Genomic DNA, 23,190 nt, shown 5'->3' on the forward strand with positions numbered 1-23,190 from the left:
GTGTAACTTGGAGGGGAACCTGCAGGTGATGGTGTTGCCATGTGTCTGCTAGGTGGTAGAGGTTTCGGGTTTGGAAGGTGCTGCGAAAGAAGCCTGGAAGAGTGACTGCAGCGGATATTGTAGAGGTACACACTGCTGCCACAGTGCGCCAGTGTTGGAGGGAATGCATGTATAAGGTGGTGGAAGGGGTGCCAATCAAGTGGACTGCTTTGTCCTGGATGGTCTTGAGCTTCTTGAGTGTTTTTGGAGCTGCAATTATCCAGGCAAGTAGAGAGTGTTGCATCACACATGACTTATGTCTTTGGATGGTGGAAATGCTTTGCGCAGTCACGAGGTGAGGCACTCGTCGCAGAATACCCAGCCTCTGACCTGCTCTTGTTTCAACAATATTTGTGGCTGGTCCAATTAAGTTTCTGGTCAATGGTGACCCCCAGGATGTTCGGGGATTCGGTGATGGTAATGCCGTTGAATGTCAAGAGGCAGTGGTTAGACTCTCGCTTGTTGGAGATAGCACTTGCGTGGCACGAATGTTACTTGCCACTTATCAGCCTATGCCTGAATGTTGTCCAGGTAATGCTGCATTATCTGAGAAGTTGCGAATGGCACTGAACACTGTGCAGTCCTCTCCTCTTCCTGCTCAACCCCCACATCCCCTCTCCTCCTTAAAATCTGTTATATCTCTAACTTTTTCCAATTCTGACAAAAGGTCACCAACCTAAAACGTTAACTCTGTTCTCTCCCCACAGTTGCTGCCTGCCCTGCTGAATATTCACAACTTTTGCTGTTTTTATTTCAGATTCCCAGTATCCACAATATTTTGCTGCTAGGACTCCGGCGTGCACTGATGAGCGGCACTGGATAACTTCCGGCGTCACCTCATTGGCCGGTCCCAACGGCTCCCAGCCATTGGCTGAGCAAACCGGCAGTTCGAGTGTGAATGTGCAGGGGGCGCAGGCGCAGACGCAGAGCAGCCTCGGCGCGCGCGGCCAGCATGGAGTCGGTGGTGTCTGAGTTGTACGGAGTTCAGGGGGTGAAGTTCGGCGACTTCGTGCTGAAAAGTGGGATATCGTCACCCATCTATTTCGATCTGAGGGTCATTGTGTCCTATCCGACTCTGATGAACCAGGTAACATTTCCAGCGCACGCGGTCTGTTTACGGTCGCTTAGGCCCCAAGCCACCTCCTCTGAGTGGAGTTAAAGACCATTTCATGGACGGGTCCGCTCTTTGCCGGCAGGATCACGGCCCAGCTGTGTTACACACTCTCTCTCTCTCAGTTGGGATCTGCGGTACTGTAGATTCCCGATACAGATCGTGATTGAAAGAGGGTAGCATTGCTGCAGGGAGAAGGAGCTGTACGTCAATCCAGTGCACTCCTGCTGAGAATGTTTGCACTGCTGCCTGAGTTATTTTTCAGTTCCCACAAATCCACTGGCAGACCAGCTATTTCTACTGGTGAGGTTTTTCAGAGGTGAACAAGAATAGTACTCGCATGTGATCTGTCATCATCATCATAGGCAGTCCCTCGGAATCGAGGAAGACTTGCTTCCACTCCTGAAGTGAGTTCTTTGGTGGCTGAACAGTCCAATACGAGAGTCACAGATGGGACAGATAGAGGTTGTGGGGAGGGGTGGGTGGGACTGGTTTGCTGCATGCTCTTTCCGCTGCCTGCGCTTGATTTCTGCATGCCCTCGGCATTGAGACTCGAGGTGCTCAGTGCCCTCTCGGATGCACTTTCTCCACTTAGGGCGGTCTTGGACCAGGGACTCCCAGGTGTCAGTGGGGATGTCATACTTTATCAGGGAAGCGTTGAGGGTGTCCTTGTAGCGTTTCCACTGCCCACCTTTGGCTCGTTTGCCGTGAAGGAGCTCCGAGTCGAGCACTTGCTTTGGGAGTCTCGTGTCTGGCATGTGGACTATGTGGCCTGCCCAGCGGAGCTGATCGAGTGTGGTCAGTGCTTCAATGCTGGGGATGTTAGCCTGAATGAGGACGCTGATGTTGGTGCGCCTATCCTCCCAGGGAATTTGTAGGATCTTGCGGAGACATCGTTGGTGATATTTCTCCAGCAACTTGAGGTGTCTACTGTACATGGTCCATGTCTCTGAGCCATGCAGGAGGGCAGGTATTATTACAGTCCTGTAGACCATGAGCTTGGTGGCAGTTTTGAGGGCCTGGTCTTTAAACACTCTCTTCCTCAGGCGGCCGAAGACTGCACTGGTGCACTGGAGGCGGTAGCTCTCTACCAACTCTCCGCATATGGTTGTCACTGACATCTCTTCCTTCCCGCCATATTCCAAACACAGTGGCAACCTCTAACTTACCGACTGACATGAGTCCTGATGCTGCAGCTTCTACCCACTTCCTAAGTCTCGGCCTGCTCCTACTGCCTCCCCACCCATAGTTAGAGATATTTTTACATAATCGTTTGAATTGAATTTAAGCACTCTTGTGGGGTAACAGTCATTGGATTCCCAAATGCTGCTCCCCACATTCAAGTAAAGCGTTCATTTATGAGCTGCTGATGTAACAATTTTGCAGTGGCAGACACTCCGCGTGCCCTCCGCTGTGGTGTTGGAGATGGTGTTCATCTGGGAGCTCCTCGTCATCCTCCTGCCCCTCATTTTCCTCCTCTTCCTCCTCCATCTCTTGACTCTCCTCAGGTGGTCCTGCAGTCCCCTGTGGCAATTCCTGTCCCCACATGTTTGCTAAATTATGCAACATGCAGCACACCACTGAACTGAGCAACCTGCTCAAGGTGGCATTGCAGCCTGTCTCCCGAGTGGTCCAAGCATCAAAAGTGCTGTTTCAGCACTCCAATTGTCTTTTCGATTATATTACGTGTGGCTATCTGGCTCTTATTATATCGTTGCTCGGCTTTTGTGTGAGGAGTCTGCAGGTGGGTCAAGAGCTAGGTGGCAAGGCCATACCCTTTGTCCCCCAGCATTTACCTAGTGGCTCAAACTTAAACAGGCCAGGCACTGTGTTCTCACGTAAGATGTGCGCATAGTGGATGCTCCCTGGAAAGTTGGCATTCACTGCCATCATGTGCTGTTTATGGTCGCATACGAGCTGCACGTTGAGGAAGTGAATTCCTTTACGGTTTTAGTACACCTCCGCCTCCTGTAATGCTGCTCGCAGGGCAATATGGGTACAGTCAACAGCGTCCTGCACCTTGGGGAAGCCGGCACTGCGTGCAAACCCCAAAGCCTTCCTGGTCATTGGGAAGTTTATAAATTCCATCCGGCGAGCATACAATGCTTTGGTTACTTGTCAAATGCACTGATAAGTAGCATACTGAGAAATAGAGCATATGTCCCCAGCTGATGCCTAAAAAGAGCCAAATGCATAAAAGGAAAGTGCAGCAGTCACTTTCATCTCGACAGAGAGTGCAGTAATGTTGGTGGTACTGGGCTGCAGGTCTGCCTTAATGAGCTGGCAAATCTCAGTGATCACCTCTTTTCGAAAGCGCAGCCTTTGAACGCATGGTCAATCGCTCAGGTATGAACACTTCTCTCTGAAAATCCTTTGCGGGTAACGCCTCCTCCTCCTCCTCATCAGTCTGCGACCTCCATTGCCCTGATAACTCTGCTCAATGAACCTTCTCACATCTGGTTCCTCCATTAGACAGGTTGTCAGCAATATAGGTTGAGATAGTACAGGCCCCATTCTTTTTAAATCTCCACAATATTTTTCGATGAAAAAAATAACTAAGATGCCTTCTATCTTAATAACTTACTCAGTAACAATAAAAATACCTTTTACATTAAATAGCACTGTAAAATCACTGTTCACCTCAGAAATACAGAGGTGCTGCTTTAGCTGACTATTCCCGATTTAAAAATGGCGGCTCTGAGCACTACCGCCTATTCCCGCCCACTTAACATCGCGTAAAACCACCTTTTCCAGGACGTTATGCAGCTCCGGTGGTATGTCGGCAGTATATGATGAAAATCGGACTTTTTGGGCGGTATGCGGACGATCCTGCACAGCGGACAGTGTGCATACCTATCGGCGGTATGTCAATGATGAGTATTCCGCCAAGTGGTATGTAGGTGTTTTTGACTAAAATCGCATTTTGGGCGGCATGCCGACCAATTTCGGCCCCATAAGTTATAATGTAAGTGCAATCTTTATCAAAAGTTGGTCAATCACTAGTTGATCTGGTCCACTACTCCCAAATGTTGGACACTCCTGATCTAAAAGATCTAAATGCTCTGAATCTGGCAACATTATCGGTTATTATTTGTCCTACATAAGAACATAAGAATTAGGAACAGGAGTAGACCATCTAGACGCTCGAGCCTGCTCCGCCATTCAACAAGATCATGGCTGATCTGGCCGTTTACTCAGCTCCACAATCCTATTTTGGTATTATCTATAAACTTGACTATTTTGCTTGCAATAATCATTAAGATACATACTTATCTAAATTCTGGTTGTGTGGCCCTTTTAACAATGTATTTTGGCTCCTAGATATCTGCTTACTTTAGTACTTGCAGTTAACAAATTAATTGTCTTTTCTTACAGGTTTCAGATCTCTTATGGCAAACTGCAAACAAAGCTGGAATCAAATGCAATTCTGTTTGTGGGGTTCCATACACTGCTTTACCTCTTGCAAGCATTATCTGTTCTTCCAATGGAATCCCCATGCTTATTCGTCGAAAGGAGGCAAAGGATTATGGTAAATTCAAAATATAGTACACTTGGTACACATTTGGTGCTACCTTGATCATTGTTGAAGTTTTTAAGTGCTGAAATTCTTTGTGTTTCATGTAGTAATTGACTATTTAAAAGTTTAGTGTTTCATATGACTTAAAGCTTTGGTAATTAAATTGTTTTGTCTTTGAATCTTACAGTGGAATATTTCTTTCATATTAATAACAGTGCAATATAAAACAAGACATTTAACATTTATCCTTAATGCATTACTTGCTATGAGTGGTCATGGACGGTTTATCTTTGCAAAAACGTGACTTAAAATAGTGAATCAAGTTGTAATTTTTCGCAATGTACTTAGTTATTTTGTTTGCGTTTAGATCAAAACCATTTGGTGAAAATGTAAAATGCAAAGGGAGGGGGGAAATTTACTTTGAGTACCTATACAGTACCGATTTATTTGTACAGGTATATTCAAACAAGCCAAACGCTGTAGTGAGATGTTTTACATGCTACTCCCACAAGGTACAATCTCTGTACAATACCATTCCCTGGAATCTTTTGTGTTGCCAAGATATCATTACTAAGTGATTCCTAGCTTTTTCAAAGAATTTTGCAATCTTCAGATGGTCCCCAGATGTTCTACAACATATCACCTGTTTTTTAATTTCCAAAATTGACTAATTAAATTTTTTTAATTGTAACCAGATTTTTTTATTATTAATGAGCTGCAAAATCCCGCTTGGTGCAAATATTTAGATAGTAAGAATGCCTGTTCTTCAAACTTCATCATTCTTCAATATTTTCAGTTGCAATTGTGAAAGGTACTTCTGGTCATAGACAAACTATGGGAGATGGAAACTTTCTTGCCTTTTTTGGTTGGAGGCAAGATAGTTTATGAGTAGGAAGCAAGGCCCTAATTTGGCAATAAATCAGTTATGAGGTCATAATCATAGGCAGTCCCTCAGAATCGAGGAAGACTTGCTTCCACGCTTAGCATGAGTTCTTAGGTGGCTGTACAGTCCAATACGAGAGCCACAGTCTCTGTCACAGGTGGGACAAACTCGTGGAGGGAAGGGGTGGGTGGGACTGGATTGCCACATGCTCGTTCCGCTGCCGATGCTTGATTTCTGCATGCTCTCGAGGTGCACAGCGCCCTCCCAGATGCACTTCTTCCACTTAGGGCGGTCTTTGGCCAGGGACTCCCAGGTGTCAGTGGGGATGTTGCACTTTATCAGGGAGGCTTTGAGGGTGTCTTTGTAACGTTTCTGCTGCCCTCCTTTGGCTCGTTTGCCGTGAAGGAGTTCCGAGTAGAGCGCTTGCTTTGGGAGTCTCGTGTCGGCATGCAAACTATGTGGCTTGCCCAGCAGAGCTGATCAAATGTGGCCAGTGCTTCAATGCTGGGGATGTTGACCTGGACGGGGAAAAAAACAAAAAAAAAACACACAAAAAAGGGCCTTGAAAAATGTTTGGTGTGTCCCCCAGATCGGGGGGCACGATTTAATGTTTACTTTTTCCTCCCAAAAGAGTTGTTGGCCTGGACGAGGACGCTAACGTTGATGCGTCTGTCCTCCCAGGGGATTTGTAGGATCTTGCGGAGACATCGTTGATGGTATTTCTCCAGCGACTTAAGGTGTCTACTATACATCGTCCATGTTTCTGAGCCATACAGGAGGGCGGGTATTACTTACAGCCCTGTAGACCATGAGCTTGGTGGCAGTTTTGAGGGCCTGGTCTTCAAATACTCTTTTCCTCAGGTGGCTGAAGGCTGCACTGGTGCACTGGAGGCGGTGTTGGATCTCATCATCAATGTCTGCTCTTGTTGATAGGAGGCTTCTGAGATAAGGGAAGTGGTCCACGTTGTCCAGGGCTGCTCCGTGGATCTTGATGACTGGAGGGCAGAGTGGCGAGGACAGGCTGGTGGAGGACCTTTTGTCTTACGGATTTTTAGCGTAAGGCCCATGCTTTCGTACGCCTCAGTAAACATGTCGATTATGTCCTGGAGTGCAGCCTCAGTATCTGCGCAGACGCAGGCGTTGTCTGCATACTGTAGCTCGACGACAGACGTTGGGGTGGTCTTGGACCTGGCCTGTAGACGATGAACGTTGAACAGGTTCCCACTGTTTCTGTAGTTTTGTTCCAATCCAGCGGGGAGCTTGTCGACTGTGAGGTGGAGCATGGCAGCAAGGAAGATTGAGAAGAGGGTTGTGGCTCAATGGGTAGCACACTCTCCTCTGAGTCAGAAGGTCGTGGGTTCAAGTCCCACTCTGGGGATTTGAGCACATAAGTCTAGGCTGACACTGCAGTGCTGAGGGAGCGTTGCGCTGTTGGAGGTGCTGTCTTTCGGATGAGATGTTAAACCGAGGCCTCTCAGGTGGATATAAAAGATCCCATGGCACTATTTCGAAGAAGAGCAGGGGAGTTATCACCATGTCCTGGCCAATATTTATCCCTCAACCAACATAACAAAACAGATTATCTGGTCATTATCACATTGCTGTTTTTGGGAGATTGCTGTGTTTCCAACATTACAACAGTGATTACACTTCAAAAATACTTTACTGGCTGTAAAGCACTTTGAGACGTTTGGCGGTCGCTATATAAATTTAAGTCTTTTTTTTTAATCTCTGCCATGCCTATGTAATTGGAATTGCCTCTGTGTGCATTTATTTGTGCATTTTGACTACCACTTGCAGCCTGAGCCCGTTACTTCGATTTTCCTTTCTTTCCTCTTGGGGCCTTTTCCTGTTACTTTGTCATGGCGCCATTAATTTCACCCCTCTTGGACATTTTGGATTTCAATCCATAGTACTGGTGGTCCTTCGAGTTCTGATTTACAGTTTTTCTGTCAGTGAGGCAACGAAGCTAACTGGTCCATTCCAAACCACCAGGCTCATAAAATAGAAACAAGACAAATGACCAGTAAGGCCTATATGGTAAAATAAAAATGGAACTGTGTGGACTTTGTGGGCTGGATTTATGAGCTGCATCTGGTCTATGATTGGTAGTTAGAACATCAAAGGGTTAAGCCATCAAAGGTATGACGTGTTTGTTACACTTGAAAGATGAAAATTGTGAATTTGAAGAATTTAAATTTGTCTGTAAACAGCAGTCAACATGGATTACTAAGGGGAAGATTCTGCCTGGTCACCCTCCTTCATTTCTTTGAGGAAGGGACAAATGCTTGTGGAAAATGATATCGAAGGCATTTGACCAAGTCATGCATGAGTGGCTATTAGTGAAACTCAAAGTGTGGGAATTCAAGATAAATCATCCGAATGGATTAAAAAAGTGACTAAAGGATAGAAAACAGGTACTTGTTAGAGGCAGTATGTTGGGGTGGCAGGTGTCTCAATGATTGGTTTTCGGGCCCCAATACCAATATTCCCTGTCGGCTGCACTATATTCTGTGTGGCCTGCTTGTTTCAATGTGTGGTCCCTTTAACTTTATGCGCTTGTGCTCTATTTCCAATGTAGTAGCTTGTGAGCGGCCCATGCCAGAACTTGCAGATTGCTGCACAGCCGTGCTCGCGTGCAGCTTAGTGGGAACATTGGCCCTGCCTGTTACTAATTTGCCTCAATGACTTGGATTCAGAAACGTGTTGGGGCCACTGCTGTTTCTAAATTGCATCAATGACATGGATTCAGAAACTTGATGCAAATTGGTCAAATTTGCAGATGCGTGAAACTGGAAAGGGCAGGAAATGAGATGAGAGAAGTTAGAAATTACAGAATGAGTTGAGCAAAATATGTAAAGGAACAGAATAATAGCAGATTAAATTCAAGTGGACAAATGTAAAATACTGCACATAGGAAAAAAAAGTGGCCAATACTGGCATTGAAATAGCGAATGATAAAGTTGAAAATGACCTAGGATTTGGTTGACTTAGTGCTCAAGGTGTCCCACCCATGAAGAGCAGCAATCAGTGTTTAACTATGTAGCCAAATGTATAGAAGTCAGGGAAATAGTGATTAACTGTACAGTGATTTGGTCAGACTACCTCTTGGGAACTGTCTAGTTTTGCTTACATAGACACAAGGAAAACATTTTAATGCTCAAGTAGCGCAAATCACAAGGCTGATTGCTAATGTCAAAGTCTGAATTATAAGGCAAGACTGGAGAAGCTTGGGCTTTACAGCTTTGAAAGGAGGCATCTGAGAGAGGATCTTGGAGATGTATATAAATTGTACAGAAAAGATAATTAATGGCATAGAAAAGATAGTGAATGGCGTGGAAAAGGTAAAGCCAGAAGTTTACTTTAAACTAAATTGCGACAGTAGGGCAGACTAATAAAGTTCAGACTATTAAAAGGCAAATTTAGGATTAATATCAAGAAATTCTTCACATGAAGAATGATCAGTGCATATAGGAGTACTGGAAATGCAATTTCTGGAATGAATTAAGGAACAGTTGAATGCTGAATAGACTTCAGGGCTGTTCTGGATGGATCTAAGATCAGCTAAATGGCCGTCCTCATCTGTAATTATCTTGTGGTCTTTTGAGATAATTTTTCTTTACATTTGTTATTGGGATTCTCGCAGCATTGGCAAGGCCACGTTCATTGCCATCTCTAGTTGTCCTGGATAGGTGGTGTTGTACTTTCTTCTTGAAACACCAAATTCCTTGCGGCGGTCGTGCTCCCACAATGGTAGGAATTCTAGGATTTGGACTCCGTAATTGTGAAGGACCCTCAGGATATTGATGGTAGGCAACTCAGTGAAATTATTGCCGATGGTCGTTATCTGCCAATTGTGGTACAAATGTTACTTGTCACTTGTCAGCCTAAGCCCACGGGTTGCTCCATTATTGGGTCTGTTGTGAATGAAGTTTAGTAGAATCATCATCAAACAATCCCACCCCTGACGTTATAACAGAGGGAAGCAGCTGATGAACTGTCCTGAGGATCTCCAGCAGCTATGTCTTAGAGCTGCAATGATTGCCCAGACGAGCACTGGCATCCTCCTGCATGTCAGATATGACTTCAGTATTGGAGAGTTTTCCCATTGACATCCGTTTTGCTGGGGCTCCTTGGTACCATAGTTGGTTGAATGCTACTTTGATGTCAAGAGCAGCCACTCTTCATTCATTTCTTGTGTCTTTGTGTTGCCCACAGGTATGACAATGTCAGGAACTGAGTACTTCTGATGAAACTTGATCTGAGCGTTGACAAGCAGTTTATTGGTGTCTTAATGGCACTGCAGATTACTTGTTCCATCAAATAGACGATGATTGGGAGGCAGTGGATAATCAGCCATTTGATTTGTGCTACTTTTTGTGGATAGGACAGACCTGGGCAATTTTCTCTATTGTCAGGTTATCTCAATGTTAGAAATGCACTGGAATAGCTTGGCAAGGTGCCTGGCTAGTTCTGGTGCACAGGTTTTCAGTACTAATGCCAGGATGTTATCTGGGCCCATAGTCTTTGCTATGTCCATGAGCTGCTTCTTAATGTCGTGAAGTGAACCAAATTGGTTGGACGTTGGTATCTGCAATGGTAGGGATTTCCGGAGGAGGCAGAGTAAGATCATCCACTTGGCACTTTTGGATGACGCCACTTGCAAAGAAGCGGTACAGGTATTTCAACGTGAGGGTATTTATATCTTGTTAGTGTTGCAGTATACTGCTTCCTGACATTTGCAATAATACTCTACTCGTAGGATTGAATAATGACCATTTGCATAGCTCTTTCAATGTTTTCTGTATCACTTTTACGTTTTTAACTCTAGAAAATTAGCTGACCGCTTCTGTCATCAGAATCTGGTTTGTCACTTAGCTGTATTATATTTTTTTATATTTTTGAAGGTTGGTCTGGAAGAAATTAAGCCATTTTAGATATTGTACTTTCCCTTTGCAATCCATTGTCTATTTTTAAAAATCATATAACCGCATTGTGTGTACTATATTTATAAAAAAATATATTCTATAATTACAGGTACAAGACGTCTGGTAGAAGGCACTATCATCCCAGGAGAAACCTGTCTTATTATCGAGGATGTTGTCACAAGTGGATCCAGTGTCTTGGAGACTGCAGACGTTCTTCGTAAGGAAGGATTAAAGGTCACTGATGCAGTGGTATTGTTGGACAGAGAACAGGGGGGAAGGGCCAGATTAGATGAGGAAGGAATATGTTTACACTCTGTCTGTTCTTTATCCAAATTATTAGAAATTTTAAACGATCAAGGCAAAATTGACTGTGACATGGTAGAAAGTGTCAAGACATTCATAAGAAAAAACACTTGTCCACCAGTGGATAAAATGATGAATTGTTCAACAAAACAGCTCAACAACCAGCCTGATGGAGGAACTGCAAAAAAACACTATAAAGAAATGAGCTATGGTGCCCGTGCCCAGCTTCCTCAGATTCACCCAATCACAGCACAGCTTTTTAAAATAATGGAAAAGAAGCAAACAAATTTGTGTCTAGCTGCTGATGTCATAAACTCAAAAGAGTTGCTACAACTGGCTGATTCGTTGGGTAACGAGATCTGTGTATTGAAAACACACGTTGATATCTTGAATGATTTTAATCCAGATGTGTTCAAAGAGCTAAGAGCAATTGCCAACAGGCTTGAATTTTTGATATTTGAAGATCGAAAGTTTGCAGATATTGGGAACACTGTTAAACATCAGTATGAAGGTATTTAGTCATTCTGTTAAAATGTTTAAAAGTCTGTGATGGCCGTTAAGAGATAATACGTGGAAATGTTTATAAGTAACTGAGTAGGTCGCAACTGAACTGCAAGGGTAGATTAATTTTTTTTTTAAATCGCTTGTGAAGGACTTGTTAAACGTCATTCATTTTTTTGATTCTGTCAAAAATATGTAATTGTTACAATTTTTGAGCTGCGCCAGATAGTTCTCTTGCAGCACTCGGTACTTAAAACACTCTTTCCCTGCAAACTGCAGTGTGTCTGTGTTCGCACAGTATCTGGTAATGAAGCATTGCCTAGAGCCTAACAACACTCTTATTACTGTAATTTGTCCTAAGCTTTGGATAATGGAAGAATAATAACTATCTGACCATATGGTTTAGACTATAATTTTTGAATCCATTTTATTAAAAGGAAAAGTTAAATAGTAACAACAGATCAACGTAGATACTATTGGATTACAATAATTAACAACACCTCCGCGATTCACAGAATAATGAGACACAATATTTCAGTAACTCTTCTAATAAACCTGAGCCAGCATCTTTAACGCAAAATTTAAATGTTAGTGTAAAACGAATCTGTAGATTCACTTCTACATTAATGGAACAATAATTGCTGAACTGGCAGAAAATTGCAAACTGTATTTGATTGCAGTGGCAGAGAGCTGTAAATTAACCCCTTCCTCAGTCACTGGGGGACCTTTCCATGCATTGATGACCAGGTTACTAGAATTCACATTTCCAAGGCATTCAATAGTCAAAGTATACAATGGTGTCTGATTGGCATTTATCTGGCTGCCTTATAATATTTACTAGACACAAATCCTGGTTCCAAGTACTTTTATCTTTCAAAGAAAACAGGTAAGTAAAGTTGGAGTTAAAACAGTATATTAAGGACAATTTGTATCATTGCAGCGTTCTACAGCAGGTTTGAGCCTTAAAAATAAATGTTAGCTTAATGAATGCAGTGCTTCCAGACTGAGTGCAGTATTTAAGAGAGCATATTTTAAACTCTCACTGTGGAAATGGTGGACTCCAGGTGTACATTATCTCTTGTATTGGCATATGTCCCACAGATGTGTCTTGTATGTGTCTATTGTGGGGAACATCATGCTTCATTTCTAAAGGGGACTGCATCTTGAGGCTAGCAATGACAAATGCAGCAGCTTGTATATTTTCCAGTGGTTAGGCCCAATAGACACAAACCGCCTGAGGTTTGATGCCCAAACCTGAATGCGGTAATCCAGAGGGGGTCTGACTACGGTTCTGTACCACTGAAAAATAACTTCCTTCAAGAGGACTGGAATATAAAGGGAAGGAAAAAAAAAAGAAAAAACTTGCATTTCTGAAGCGCCTTTCACGACCACTGGATGTCTCAAAGCGCTTCACAGCCAATTAAGTAATTTTTAAAGTGTAGTCACTTCCCACATTACAACAGTGACAACACTTCAAAAGTACTTCATTGGTTGTGAAGTGCTTTGAGACATGCAGTGGTCATGAAAGGCGCTATAGAAATGCAAATCCTTTTTCTTTTCCTCCCCATTATATTCCAGTCTTCTTGCGATGAGGAACAACATTCCATTAGCCTTTCTGATTACTTTTTATACCTTTGCACTGGCTTTTAATGATTTTTGTACAAGGACATCCAAATCCCTTTGCTCTTCCACAGCTCTTAATCTTTCACCATTAAGAAAATATCCCAATCTGTCTTTCTTGGGTCCAAAGTGGATAACCTTTTGATTTTCCCACATTGACTACAGTTGTACCCACTCACTTAATTTGTTGTATCCCTTTGTAACTTTCTGTTTCCATTTACACAATTTACTGTACTATTTACTGACACTCCACTACAGTACTGAGGGAGTGCTACACTGTCAGAGATGCTGTATTTTGGATGAAATGTTAAACTGAAGCCCCGTCTGCTCTCTCAGGTGGACGAAAAGAGCTCATGGCACTATTTCAAAGAAGAGCAGCAAAGTTTTCTCTAGTGTCCTGGCCAATATTTTATCCCACAATCAACATCACTAAAACAAAACAGATTATCTAGTCATTATCACATTGCTGTTTGTGGGAGCTTGCTGTGCGCAAATAGGTTGTCGCGTTTCCTAGATTCCAACAGTCACTACACTTCATAAACATGCTTCATTGGCTGTAAAGCGCTTTAGGCCGTGAAAGGTGCTCTTATAAATGCAAGTCTTTTATTTTAACTTTTAGAATCTTGAAATCTTGCAGCACAGAAGGGAGCCATTCGGCCCGTTGTTCCTGTGCCTGCTTTCTCCCCCTAATCATGCAAATTAGCTCTCTCCAAATGCATGTCCATTTGAGTTTTAAAAGTTCCTATTGAATCTGATTTCACCACCCTTGCAGGTAGTGCGCTCCAGATCATGACAACCCTATGTGAAATAATTTCTATCTTTTCCCTTCTGGTTCTTTGGCCAATTGTTTTAAATCTATGACCTCTAGATATCAGCCCACTTGCCAGAGGAAACAAGTTCTCCCTACTTGATCTATCAAAACCCCTCATAATTTTGAATACCTCTACTAGGCCTCCCCTTAACCTTCTCTGCTCTAAGGAGAACAATCCCAGCTTCTCCAATCTCTCTACAACAACAACTTGTATTTATCATCATCATCATCATCATCATAGGCAGTCCCTCATATCCAGGATGACTTGCTTCCATGCCAAAAAGGGATGAGTTCTCAGATGTTTCAATGAAGGACCTAATATTCCAGGTCCCGAACTACATGTTGAAGGGTGGAAGATGCCTGAAGATACCTGGAAGATGTGCATGGATTTTTTTTAACGTCTTGCACACCAGCCACCACACGGGCTTGACAGAGCTAGGTCTTTGTCCAGTGGCAAGGATTAACAAGACGACTGGAGACCAGCTCTGCTGCACGGACCTAGTGCGTGCACACATTACAGTGTGGGCTGGCCTGTGCTGCCCCTGGGCCCCGAACTCACACCTCTCCTGGGCCCCGATCACGTCGCTCCACGATCACTTGCTGCTCCTGCGCCCCGACCTTGCCGCTCCTGCTGTACCTGCCCAATCTCCAATCGGCGACCTGGACCTTGGTGACGTCCAATCCAGTAGCCCTCTTCACAGCCGTCGCTGTCCTGCACCGGCACGTGCTGTATCTTGAAGCATCCCAAGGTGCTTCACAGGCATATTATGGGATCAAAATTTGACACTGAGTCAAATAAGTAGAATTTAGTGCAGGTGACCAAAAGCTTAGTCAAAGAGGTATGTTTTAATGAGCGTCTTGAAGGAGGATAGAGAGGCGGAGAGGTTTAGGCAGGGAGTTCCTGAGCTTGGAGCCTAGGCAACAGAAGGCATGGCCACCAATAGTTGAGTGATTACAATCAGGGATGCTCAGAAGGGCAGAATTAGAGGAGCATAGACATCTTGGCGGGGGAGGGGTGTTTTGGGGCTGGAGGAAACTACAGATAGGGAGGGGCGAGGCCATGGAGGAACTTGAAAACAAGGATGGGAATCTTGAAATCGAGGTGTTGCTTACGTAGGTCAGTGAGCACAGGGGTGATGGCTGAGCGGGACTTGGTGCGAGTTAGGACACGGGCAGCCGAGTTTTGGATCACCTCTAGTTTACATAGGGACATATAATAGAATGTGGGAGGCCAGCCATGAGTGCGTTGGAATAGTCAAGTCTAGAGGTAACAAAGACATGGATGAGGGCTTCAGCAGCAGATGAGCTGAGGCAAGGACAGCGATGGGCATTGTTACGGAGGTGGAAATAGGCAGTTTTAGTTATGCTAACATAACTGAAGTCCCTCATCGCTGGTATCATCCTGGTAAAAGGGCATGATCTTAGAATAAGGGGCCGCCCATTTAAAACCGAGATGAGGAGAAATTTCTTCTCTCGGAGGGTTGTAAATCTGTGGAATTCGCTGCCTCAGAGAGCTGTGAAAGCTGGGACATTGAATAAATTTAAGACCGAAATAGACAGTTTCTTAAACGATAAGGGGTTATGAGGAGCGGGCGGGGAAGTGGAGCTGAGTCCATGATCAGATCAGCCATGATCTTATTGAATGGGGGAGCAGGCTTGAGGGGCCATATGGCCTACTCCTGTTCCTATTTCTTATGTTCTTATATAAATCTCCTCTGTACCCTCTCTCCAAGGTCTTCATACCCTTCCTAAACTTAGTGTCATCTGCAAACTTGGTATACAACTCTTTCTTTATCCAAGTCATTGATATTTCAGGGGAAAAGCTGAGGCCCAGTTCAGATCCCTGGAGAACACCATTTGTCACATCCCATCAATCAGAGTACATTCCCTTTATCCCATCTCTCCTTACTCTCAACCCATGTCACAAGCTGCCTCCAATTCCCAGCACTTTTATTTTTGCTAATAATCTCTTGTCAGGAACTTTACCAAATGACTTCTGGAGATCCATATAGACAACATTCATAAACACTCCCCCGACCTCCTCAAAAAAGTCAGTTTGATTAGTCAGACATAATCTACCATTCACAAATCCATGTGGATTCTCTTCGATCAGCTCATACTTTCAGCTCATACTTTTTCAATTGCTCAGTCGTTCTGTCCCTGATGATGGATTCCGGTAACTTTCCCACAACTGATCGGTCTGTAGTTGCCTGGTTTCTCTTTCACTCCTTTCTTAAATAATGGAGTGACATTTGCAATTTTCTAATCCAATGGCACAATTCCTAAATCTAGAGAGTTTTTGAAAATTATGACTAACTCATCCTTATCTATAATTTCCCCTACTATTTCTTTTAATACCATAGTGTGGAAACCATTAGGTCATGAAGATTTGTCTATCTTAAGCCCCATTATTTTCTTCCTTAACATTTTCTTTCTTGTATTAAATTCATAAGTTCCTCCTCATGACTTATTTTTAGAATCCCTTGGGCCCCTGGTATTTTATCCTCTTCCGCTACTGTGAAAACAGATACAGTATTCATTAATTTCTTCCCCAGAGATGCATCTACTAATGTCTTGAAATTACTGAGCTGGGATGCCTTGCAGCATCAGAAGCATGTAGAGGAGGCTGGGGATTACATTAATTCTTATTGTTTTTGCTGGCATCAGGAAGGATATAGGCAATTTATTTTTTGTGGGGTTTTATTCTGTTTCAAGCCTTAAAGTTATTTGTCTCAACATAAATTAGCAGAAGTCTCCCTGTCATTATTTGGCATGGATTATGCTGGACAAATGATTGATAAGTTTATTGGAAATAATTTGTGAATTATTTTTGTCCCCTTCCAACTTTCTCACCTCTTCTTGAAAGTGCTGACATAGGATTTCATAAGAACATAAGAAATAGGAACAGGAGTAGGCCATATCCCCTTATCGTTTGAATAAATTTAAGACAGAAACAGATAGTTTCTTAATGTCCCAGCTTCCACAGCTCCCTGAGGCAGCGAATTCCACAGATTTACAACCCTCAGAGAAGAAATTTCTCCTCATCTCTGTTTTAAATGGGCGGCCCCTTACCCTAAGATCATGCCCTCTAGTTCTAGTCTCCCCCATCAGTGGAAATATCCCCTCTGCATCCACCTTGTCAAGCTCCGTCATAATCGTACATGTTTCGATAAGATCACCTCTCATTCTTCTCAATCCCAATGAGTAGAGGCCCAACCTACTCAACCTTTCCTTAGAAGTCAACCCCCTCATCCCCGGAATCAACCTAGTGAACCTTCTCTGAACTGCCTCCAAAGCAAGTATATCATTTCGTAAATATGGAAACCAAAACTGCACGCAGTATTCCAGGTGTGGCATCATCAATACCTTCTATAGCTGTAGCAAGACTTTCCTGCTATTATACTCCATCTTCTTTGCAATAAAGGCCAAGATACCATTGGCCGCCTTGATTGGCCTTGCTGTACCTGCATGCTATCTTTTTGTATTTCATGCACAACTACCCCCAGGTCCCGCTGTACTGCGGCACTTTGCAATCTTTCTCCATTTAAATAATAACTTGCTCTTTGATTTTTTTTTCTGCCAAAGTACATGATCTCACACTTTCCGACATTATATTCCATCTGCCAAATTTTTGCCCACTCGCTTAGCCGGTCTGTCCTTTTGCAGATTTTTTGGTGTCATCCTCACACATTGCTTTTCCTCCCATCTTTGTATCGTCAGCAAATTTGGCTATGTTACACTCAGTCCCTTCTTCCAAGTCGTTAATATTGATTGTAAATAGTTGGGGTCCCAGCACTGATCCCTGCAGCACCCCACTAGTCACTGGTTGCCAACCAGAGAATGAATCATTTATCCCAACTCTCTGTTCTCTGTTAGTTAGTCAATTCTCTATCCATGCTAATATATTACCCCCAATCCTGTGAACTTTTATCTTGTGCAGTAACCTTTTATGTGGCACCTTGTCAAATGCCTTCACTGATAATTTTCTGAATTGGTCACTTGAATATGCCTATAGGAAATTAAACGCATCGTGTGGTATGTGCCTCTTCTGTAGCAAACAATCTTCACTTTAAAAGAAATGTTTTGCATGGGATGGAAACAAGTGTGGGAGCTAACTCACTGTGTAATGTATCTTTGCATCATGATGCAAGTTCATTCAATCGCTGACATGGCTTAACATCTTTGCAAGCCTGACTAAGGAGCTCGTAGTACTGACAGCAGATTGGAAGAACCAAGAAAAACTTGATATATGCTGATGTCAAAACAACACAGACTGGTAGGTTTATGTTTGACGATGTCATTACTGTGCAGGACCTAAGCATTGGGAGTCATTGACATTACTGCATGTAAAGGTGCTTTACTTGATTAATTATGTCTTCTTGTCCTCCAGGTGGAGTATACAAAATTGCTTTATGGTCTGACTTTGTGAATGCTCATGTGGTTCCTGGCCCTGGAGTAGTGAAAGGATTAAAAGAAGTTGGATTGCCTCTGAACCGAGGCTGCTTGTTGATTGCAGAAATGAGCTCCAAAGGTTCCCTAGCTACTGGGGACTACACCAAAGCAGCTGTAATTAAATTATTCTGACTTCTAATCTAATAAAATGGTAATGCAAGAAAGATATCTCAAAACTCTAAAACTTCACACATTGTGTTGTAGGATCTTTACCATAACGTTTTGAGTACAAAATCTTCCTGCAACATATCAAGATTTCTGTTATACCGAGGTTATAGGAGGAAGCAATTACATTTTCTCTTGCTGATTATGGCTTCCTAATTGAGATGCATGTTGTATGGATAAATGGCAAAAGCCAACAATTTAGTGATGTTTTCTATATAATATATTTTAAGATTCCATAAAACACTGGTCACAGAAATTGGCCATGAAAATGCTGTAGAATTCTAGTGGCCATGACCAGCGTTGCAATGAACATGTTTTTCAGTGTTAGTAAAGTGATTTATATGAATCTTAACAACTATATTTCATCTAATTTTCCTGGTTCCTGCCAATTTTAAGATTATGCAAATTTTATTAATTTTGTTCGAATTGTAAGATATGAAGATGTCTTGCGAACTTGTGCTACTGAATAGAGATATAAAATTAAAGCTAATATTAATCTCTTAACTTTTATAAAACATTTTTTGTTTATTTAGGTAAGACTGGCTGAAGAGCACTCTGACTTTGTCATTGGGTTTATATCCAGTTCAAACATCAGCAGCAGATCAGAGTTTATACACATGACCCCGGGAGTTCAGATGCAGATTGGAGGTAACTACTTCTTCTGAAGTTCAGTTTTAATAGTGTACAGTATATTGGAATGGTAGAAGGCGAAGAACTCTTGATAGTCACTGGAATTTTTGAGAGGGTGCAGTGGGAGTGGATTACAAGAAGCTGCAGCTGGTAACAAAGTATTTTATACTTTTAATTGTTTCATTGGGACGGGATTTTTTTTTAAAGTCAGCATTGATTTTTGACACTTAGTAGAAATGCACTGCAAAGACATATGTATTAGTTTATGTCCTGTGGTGTTGCAACAAAAATTTTATAAATCTTCTTGCCCCACTCACTTCAGCTGCATTGTTGATTGCACTGGGTTTTTACTCGATGCAGTCCCAGATGTATAGCTGAGGGAGAATTGGACCCTGAGCTGTTGGTGCTGGTAATGGTGCTATTAGAGGCTGGCTCCTCCCTCGGTTCAATATAGCTGAAATGCCAGCCAATCACAGTGTGAACCTTACAAAAAATTATATAACAATTATAATTATTAACATTGGTCAGAAACAGGCTATTCAACCCAACTAGTCAGTGATTACACAAGCAATATTCCTAATCCTATGTGCACACCCTGTTCCCATATCCTTTCATCTCCCTTTCCTTCATCCACCTATCTGACCTATTCTTAAATGTTGACTTGATTAATCAGTAACTTTAATAGTGCAATCCACAGCTTCGCAACCTTCTGTTTTTTTTTTTAAAGTTTCTCTTTGCCCTAAATTTCTTTCTTTTAATCTTGTATCTATACCCCCCGTCAATCACCGGAAACACTGGCCCTGAATTTGAGGTCAGCAGAAAAGCGAAGGCTTTTTGACCTTGAATTCAATACAACGGAACTTAATGGGGATCCCCTTGTACAAAGTGCTGTGACATCAACAGGCTGTTCAGTGTGTAAGTGGTTAAAATTCTAACTTTAAGATAGAGTAAAAGAAAGATTGGGGCTCTCACATGGGAAGAGGCAAATCTAAAAAAGATGCACATTTTTTTAAAAATTAAACATTTCTTTGAAAAGTTTTTTAAATTAAAATTAAGTTGATTAGATAATCCTATTATTTTTACCTGTGTCCAGGTTTCAAACCAACCAGTTCTGTATTCTTCTATTGCAGAATTATCTCAGGGCTCTAAGCACGTCTAGAATGAATAACTAACCAGTACTATCCTTATTAGTACATACAAACAAAGGGAAAAATCAAATCAAATTGTGCTGGTAACATATCTACCATCTTAGTGACATGCAATACTCTTCAACTAGAATGGCAACAACCTTTCACATGCTCTTCAGGGAGCCACTTATGGCAAGTGAGCCATAAAACAGTCTGCTGAACTGCTATTTTCCAATATAACTTACAAAACTGGGACATGTGATAGACTGCCTGCATCAAAACAAAATAAATGCCTCCATAATTGGGCCAGGATGTTGAAACCAAATTGTGCCAAATTCTTTAAATACTATACAGTGCAATAGTTCATTCCTAATTGTGCCGGTTAACAATATTGCTAATTCTGCAACATTCTTGAATTAACTGTCCTACTGTCTCCCCACTCTGTGGGCCCAAGTTTCCACAAAAAATCCTCGGTATTCTCCACCGACTTACAGGTCCTGTGGCACTCGGCGCAGCCGGCACGAGCTGTAGGGGGGCGGAGCCAGGTCCCTGCGCTGAAAACAGTGCCGGGACCTCTGCACATGCGCGCTACAGTGGGCACGCAAGTGCAGTAGCTCCAGGCGCCGAACTGTGTGGGAGGGGCCCGAAGCACGCAGCCCCTAGCCCTGGCCCAATGGCCTCACTGGGGCTGCGTGAATAAGGCTCCTCCCACGGCCAGCTACTGCTCCCCGCCCGACCAGACCCGACACTCGCTCCCCCCCCCCCCCCCCCAGCCGACCAGACCCGACCCGACACCCGCTCCCCCTCCCCCCCGACACCCGAGACCCGCTCCCCCCGCCCCGACCGAGACCCGCTCCCCCCCCCCCCCAGCCCTGACCCGACACCAGCTCCCCCCCCCCCGACACCTGAGACCCGCTCCCCCCGCCCCGACCGAGACCCGCTTTCCCCCCCCGCCCCAACCCGACACCCGCTCTTCCCCCCCCGACCCGAGACCCGCTCCTCCCCGCCCCGACCCGAGGCCCGCTCTCCTCCCCCCCCGACCCGCTCCCCGACCAGACACCCGCTCCCCCCCCGACCCGACACCCGCTCCTGTTCCCCGACCCCCCCCTCTCTTCCCTCCCCTCTCCCCTCCCTCCCTCTCTCCCCTCCCTCCCTCTCTCCCCTCCCTCCCTCTCTCCCCTCCCTCCCTCTCTCCCCTCCCTCCCTCTCTCCCCTCCCTCCCTCTCTCCCCTCCCTCCCTCTCTCCCCTCCCTCCCTCTCTCCCCTCCCTCTCTCTCTCCCCTCCCTCTCTCTCTCCCCTCCCTCTCTCTCTCCCCTCCCTCTCTCCTCTCTCCCTCTCCTCTCTCCCTCCCTCTCTTGCTCAGCGGCACAAACAACTGCAGAATTCTCCCTGGCTGAAGCACTTTCACACAGGTAGGAAGATGGTTTATTTAATCTTTTCTTGGCTTATAAATGTTTATTCAGGTTGGATTTATTTGTATAATATTTGTAGAAGTATAAATAAGGATTTATTGTCGAATTTAATGAGTTCCCTTCCCCCCCACCTCGTTCTGGGCGCCTAATTTGTAACCTGCGCCTGATTTTTTAATGTGTAGAACAGGTTTTTTCAGTTCTACAAAAATCTTCACTGGCGCCATTCTACTTTAGTTTGGAGTACATTTTCACTGTGGAAACTTTCAAATCAGGCGTCAGTGGCCGGACACGCCCCCTTTTGAAGAAAAAATTCTGTTCTAAACTAGAACTGTTCTACCTGACTAGAACTGCAGAAAAAAAAATGTGGAGAATTGCGATTTCTAAAATAGTCCGTTCTCCACCAGTTGCTCCTAAAAATCAGGCGCGAATCATGTGGAAACTTGGGCCCAAAAACCTGTTTCAGATTGTTTTCCTAAGGCTGCTGGAGCACTTTTTTGAAATCAAAAGATGTGATTTAAGCAGGCTTGCTTTGCATGAATTTTACTGCTTCTTCACCCTCCCCCTCCCCGCTTAATGGTACCATTCACAACTTCCTTAGACAGGAGATTAGCTGTTCGCCGTGAAAATATTTAGCCATTAACAGAAATCACTGAGGACAGGACCTTGTTTGTATGTCTTTGTAGGATATTTAGTGATACAGTATGTTGCTGCAGCCTTAACAACAAAAGTATTTTAAAGTTAATAATTTGTTTGCCGATTTAAACAGTATTGTACAAATTGTTGCATAAAACATTTTATTTGTAGCCATATTTTGGGTGTATAGAATCATTTCAACAAGTTCTGTCTCTCTCTCAGCTGATAATCTGGATCAGCAGTATCTGAGTCCTGAAGAAGTGATTAACAAGAAGGCCTCTGACATCATTATTGTGGGCCGAGGGATCCTGTCCGCAAAAGATTGTGTGGAAGCTGCAAGAAAGTACAAAAAAGCAGGATGGGAGGCCTACCTGAGCAGGTTGTCATCTGTTAACAATTGAAAGTTTGAACAAAATACACAAGTGGTTAATTTTTAGCACAAAATCTGTTGAAAATCAATTGATTGTTATTATCACTCTTCTCTTGATTTGTTATTTTGTAATGTAATACCAGTAATACATGTACTTTTAAATAAAGACTGTAATTTGATCAATGTTTTAAAGACAATCAATTTCTGATCTTTACAATTGCAGATTGCAAAACAAAGTCTTCATTTGTTGCAAGCATATATTTAGGATTATAAAATGATACAGCACAGAAGGCCATTCGGTCCCTCGGGGTTGTCTGGCTCTTTGGTAGAGCTATCCAATTAGTCCCACTCCCCTGCTCTTTCCCCATACCCCTGTAAATCTTTTCCTCTTAAGTATTTATCCAATTCTCTTTTTTGAATGTTACTTTTAAATCTGCTTCCACCATCCTTTCAACTAGTGCATTCCAGATCACAACAACACGCTGTAAAAAAATATATATTTCCTCATGTCGCCTTGGTTCTTTTGCCAATCACCTTAAATCTGTGTCTTCTGGTTACTGGCCCTTCTGCCACTGGAAACTGTTTATTTTTATTTATTTAATCAAAACTGTTCATGATTTTGAACACCTCTATCAAATCTCCTCTTAACCTCTCTGCTTCAAGGAGAATAACCCTAGCTTCTCCAGT

General features: G+C 43.3%; 1 protein-coding gene across 1 annotated transcript; it reads left to right on the forward strand.

Annotated features, from left to right (window-relative positions):
* Window positions 1-950: 950 nt before the first annotated feature.
* umps (uridine monophosphate synthetase) lies at window positions 951-22,682 on the forward strand. Its single transcript, XM_070874692.1, has 6 exons — window positions 951-1,126; window positions 4,526-4,679; window positions 10,588-11,292; window positions 18,104-18,279; window positions 18,864-18,978; window positions 22,356-22,682. Exons 1-6 carry the CDS (start codon window positions 992-994, stop codon window positions 22,532-22,534), a joined length of 1,464 nt encoding a protein of 487 aa, XP_070730793.1. The 5' UTR covers window positions 951-991; the 3' UTR covers window positions 22,535-22,682.
* Window positions 22,683-23,190: the final 508 nt, after the last annotated feature.

The sequence above is a fragment of the Pristiophorus japonicus genome, chromosome 3 (genome assembly GCF_044704955.1).
Source record: "Pristiophorus japonicus isolate sPriJap1 chromosome 3, sPriJap1.hap1, whole genome shotgun sequence".
Classification (NCBI taxonomy): domain Eukaryota; kingdom Metazoa; phylum Chordata; class Chondrichthyes; family Pristiophoridae; genus Pristiophorus; species Pristiophorus japonicus.